Consider the following 5158-nt stretch of genomic DNA (forward strand, 5'->3'; position numbering starts at 1 on the left):
CACTGCCTGCAGCGACGATGTGTTCTTGCTGCGTCGGCGATCCTCGGGGGTTGCCGGGACAATAGAGATTTCGGCTCCCGTGTCGACTAGCAGGCGCGAGTTGCTTACGCGGTCGACTACGAAAAACAGGCGGCTGGGTGGAGGGCCGATGTCGTAAGCCGCCGTTAACGACTGGCCGGAGCGTTTCCCGGAAACGAGCAAGGTTGAGTGCAGCGGCTAGCACCCGTGCCGAAACGACGGTGGTACCAGCAAACTCCGTCCTGTGTATCTCGTGCATGGCTTCTCTGGGAAGAGCTTGGGTGTCTTGAAGGAGATCGGTTGCGTCGTTGCTCGTCCTGTTGGGGAGCGCCAGATAGCACAAGTTTCTGCATGGTCTCGGTAAGGTGTTGCAGTTTCTCCTCAAGGCGCGACAGTCGATCTGGTTGCTCATGTGTTCTTGCAGCAGCTATGGGCGCAAAGGTTGGAGTTGAGTATTCCGTGATGCGATCGGCAAGTTGCGCTAGTCGATCAAGGGACGTCTCATTTGAACCCGCGAGAACCACGCGCACCGACTGGGGGAGCCGTTGCAGGAAAAGTTCACGAAGAAGTGGGAGCTGGCCGTCCTGACGCGCGTGCACACCGAGTAGTTGCCGCATACGGTGCAGCAGTTGGGAAGGTCGTTGGTCGCCCAGCTCTTCGTGACACAAGAGCTGCTGCAGTCTGCTTTCTTCAGGCGCCTCGAGGCGGTCCAGCACCGTCTTTTTGAGGGTGTCATATTCTTCTTGCGCGGGGGGTGAAACCAAAATGTCGTCGATAGCGTCGGCGATTTCGGGGGGCAGGGCTGCGACGACGTGAAGGTATTTTGTCGACTGCGAGGTGATGTGCCGGAGTTGAAAACGGGCCTCCACTTGGCTGAACCAAACTCTTGGATTTTTCGGCCAAAAATTTGGTAGCTTCAGTTCTGTGGCGATGACCGCAGGCGTGGAGGCAGCAGCGTTGTCGTCGGAGCTCATCGCGGCGTGTTCGTTGAAGCGTTCGGGTCACCAATTTTGTAGCGGCCGGAAATGTCGGCTGCCGGAGGCAGCGAGAAAGGAGACGTGAAGCAGGTTTGGAGTTGCAGGGCAAGACTGTTTATTTCCACTCCGTGCGAGTGACGAGAGCTCCCCTCGACGAGGGAGAGAATGAGGCACCCCCGCGTTCTTCTACAAGAAAGAGGAAAAGGGGGCCACCGAGCGAGCAGACGTAGCATGCAGCCGGTCTAATCCCCGGAGCCGGCCCCGACAACACGTTGTTCCCCGAACACGGAGGAGGAGGAGCTGGCGCCGCGAGTAGGCGCGCTGTCGACGGCCGGCTGCAGACGGGATAGAAAAGAATGCGGTGGTGCTTAGCAGCTTCCGCTACATATTCATAACAAAACAGCTTCCGGGAACTGTCTATAGGGTAAATTGAAAGTATTTTTGGGGGCTTCGCTTGTAGCGTACGCAACCTATCATGCCGCCTACATAAAAAGGTTGCGCATACCCAACCATGAAAGCTTATTGCCGACCCAGGCTGTATAAAAGTACTATGGTGCATGATGACGTCAGTGCATATCTCGTGAAGTAACAACGAAGCTGTAGCCAAGTCACTATGTGCGTTTTTTGGCGAATAGGGCTACGTTCATATAGCCGGTGGCACTAGTGTTTTTCTGTGAGTTGTGCGCAATGTAAAATTTATTTATAACGGCAATGATACCATAATCTGACACCTATTGTGATAGCCTAAGATAACACTGAAAAAATGAAAGGTCACTGTTTCGACGCATGCCTCACCGGAATGCATCCGAAAGGGAGCGCTGCGGCAACTTCCACGTCGACGTTCAGGTGGTTTGTTCGCCTTTCCAATTTTTCTTCAGAAAGTTGATCACCAGGATTCACGAACAGACGCAAAGTTATGCCTAACGATGCGTACAGGGCATTTACCGAAGGTGCGCCCTCGCAATCCCGCGCTGCCTCCACTCCGTCTCGAACGGGGGCTCACTGCTCACGACTACGTGAAATTGCTGCCCGGATACCGCGCCGCGGCAGGTTCCGAAGACGGACCTCCCTCAATGACGACAGGAAGGCTCCAGCGTTCCAAGACCAGAACGGCCACTCGTCGTCGTCCTCTCCTTCGACGCCTCCCACGCGTGGTGGTTCCGTCGGCCGGGAGCTCTCTTCTGACGGCGAGTCCGCGCCATTGTGCCCTGCCCAAGGTTACCTCTTGTTCGTCGATTTGAGCTCAGAAGATGAAGAAAGGCACCAAAGGACTGTTATCATCCCACCTGAGAACGTACTGCTGTCGTGCCCTCTCAGCCCAGATGTGACGTGCTCTCCTGAGAATATCCCAGAATGTTCTCGCAGCCCTCCTACTTCACCTGCCGGCTGTCTCAACATTACGGCGAGCAGCGGACCCATATGCCGCATTTGCCACGAGGGAGACCACACGGAATCTCTGATATCCCTGTGCAAGTGCTCCGGTACGATGGGCCTGCTGCACGCCTCGTGCCTGCAACATTGGCTGAACGTCCGAAACATGGACTACTGCGAACTTTGCCGCCACCGCTTTCCCACCGTAGCACAAGCCACCTGTGTGCGTCGATTCTACCACTGGGCTCTGTACGGTGACTCGCAGCGGGCCCTGCTAGGAGACTTGTTCTGCTTCTCGCTCTTGACGCCGGTGGCCGCGCTCAGCTGCTTCTTGTGCGCCCACAACGCCTCTAAGCAAGCGCTGGAAGGCCGCATTATAGAGGCGGCCAGCCTGGTCACTCTAGCGGGTCTTTTGATCACTGCATACTTGGCCTGGTCGCTTCTGACGGCGCGCTTCCATTACCGAGCATTCGCTATATGGCGGGCGCGGAACCCTATGCGCAGGGTTCTGGCGCCTGGCGAACTGCCCAGAAGGCCTGAAGGACAGCCTGCGGGCCCGCGGGAGTTGGTGGATGTCGTGGCTGCAAGCGTCAACGAGGCAGAGCACACGACGCAGCATCATGGAGGAGGCTTGCGACTGCCATCAGAACCTTCAGCGCATGCTTTGCCGGAGGAGCCACTTTCTGTGCCGCAGCACTCTGTATATGCGCTTGAGCCCCTCACAGGTTTCTCTTACTGGTAGCAATTTAGCTGGCACTTTTCTTCAGCTTTATTTATGTGTTTTTAGTGTTTGAGCTCCTTGATGCCTAAAACATTGTAAGTAAATTAAACATTTTTCGCTAAATTTTAGCGCTGTAACTGTGCCTGCAGTTTTATTTTTCACTTGACGCGTTTATTCAAATTAAAGTTGCCGTGCTTTTATAAACAATCACTGTCGTTTCGTTCTTACAACTTAGTTTCATTGTCAACAATTTTTATGTGGTCGTTGGTTTTAAACCAAAACTTCAGGACAAAATTTTTCACGTGCTCTTTCTCGGTACCATCCTTCGTTGTGAGTGCGGGGTCGCCGATACTCGTTCATGCCGCACAATAAACGGTGGTTGCAGTGCCTGCAGATAGCCGTCGCGTCACGTTTACCAGCAAACAAAAGATTAAAATGCATCACTGCAGTTTCAAAAGTGCTTCTTTTTGCTGCTGAACAATCTATCGAGATTTTTTTTCTTGCAGAACGTTATAGAAATCTTGGAACGTTGTACTCTTACTTTTTTCTAGGACTAAAAGGTTTAGATTGATGTTTCATGTGTGAAGTTTAACGTCCCAAAACCACCCTATGATTATGCGAGACACCGTAGTGGAGGACTCCGGAAATTTCGGCCAACTGGGGTTCTTTAACATGCACCCAAATCTGAGTGCACGGGCCTAAAACATTTGCACCTCCATCGAAATTGCAGGCGGGATTCGATCCCGTGACCTGCGGGTCAACAGGTCGCGGGATTGTGTTACAAATGCGGATACGTTGGTGGTTTGAATCAATAGGTGTTCACCAAACACACCGATAGTTAGGTTGTATTGGACTCATTTTCGGCTCATTTCCCGAACGTGGCTTTTCTTTCATTTCAAAATTGTTTTCTGAGTGGGCGGCAGAATCTCCAAGTGACCAATTCATTACAAGTGATTTCGTAATGAGGTAGACATGGGCGAATTTTACGTATTTTGGCATTAAATATAAGAAGATTGTGCTTTCTGGAGTTGGCTGGTTAAAAAGTTTTTTAGCAGTTCTTTGTTTGGCATATTTCCGCACGTCGCATTACGTCGGTCATGTGTGCGTGCAAAGCGATAGCCCTTATCTGTCGAGCCATGTTTAGCAACCTGATTGTCTCTGAAATGAAAAGAGAGGTTCACTTCACTCTTTTTGCGGACACCATGGGCGTAAATTATTTTTAGCTGTTAAATACGGAACATTTCTTGACGAACTTCGGCGAGTTTGAAGGTATCTATCCATCTATCAGCTTACGGCTGGGTGCCCTCATGAACACCCCCTTAAATTGCGCTAAACCAAAATTAATATGGGAGGGTAAGATGGCTTGACGAGCCCCGCCACGGTGCTTTAGTGGCTATGGTACTAGGCTGCTGACTCGCAGGTTGCGGGATCGAATACTGGCTGCGGCGGCTGCACTTTTGATGGAGGCGATATATCTGTAGGTCCATGTGCTAAGATTTGGATGCACGTTAAAGACTGGTGCACACCGGCGACTAGGAGCAGTCGCGCGACCATTTGCGACTGGTAGCAGTATGATTCGGCTAGTCGCTTTCTGACCAATTTTTCAGTCGCCCGACTGCAGTCGCAAAGCTGCTGGAACCAATCAGCGATGCTCAATTTTTGGTTTTTTTTTTTCATTGCGCTGGCCTCCTGCCGCCAGATACAAACGAGTGCGTTCCTCTTAGTCTGTGGCACCATGGCCACCACGGAAGACTTGGCTTGGAGATGGCGGGGCGCAGCAGCTCGAGCAAAGTATCGAATTAACGTGGCGGCATTCGCAAGAAGCCAAACACCGTCAAAGTAAAGAGAAAAGAAATTGTACACTATCTTTCCCCCGTATTCAGAATCATTTTTAGGGGCGAAGCTCCTTAGGGCGTGGGCTGTGCGTCCCCTGTATGTAGCCACCTCTAGTTTAGTTCTTGCAGTGTTCACTAGATGGCGGTACCGTCCCCTGTATGTAGCCACCTCTAGTTTAGTTCTTGCAGTGTTCACTAGATGGCGGTACCGTCTCCTGTATGTAGCCACCTCTCGT

At 52.1% G+C, this 5158-nt stretch overlaps 1 protein-coding gene across 1 annotated transcript; it reads left to right on the plus strand.

Annotated features, from left to right (window-relative positions):
* The first annotated feature begins 1792 nt into the window (after positions 1-1792).
* LOC119161707 (uncharacterized) lies at positions 1793-3294 on the plus strand. The gene has a single exon (XM_037414236.2). The coding sequence runs from the start codon at positions 1912-1914 to the stop codon at positions 3106-3108; it is 1197 nt and encodes a 398-aa protein (XP_037270133.2). The 5' UTR covers positions 1793-1911; the 3' UTR covers positions 3109-3294.
* Positions 3295-5158: the final 1864 nt, after the last annotated feature.

Source organism: Rhipicephalus microplus, chromosome X (assembly GCF_043290135.1).
Source record: "Rhipicephalus microplus isolate Deutch F79 chromosome X, USDA_Rmic, whole genome shotgun sequence".
Taxonomy (NCBI): Eukaryota; Metazoa; Arthropoda; class Arachnida; order Ixodida; family Ixodidae; genus Rhipicephalus; species Rhipicephalus microplus.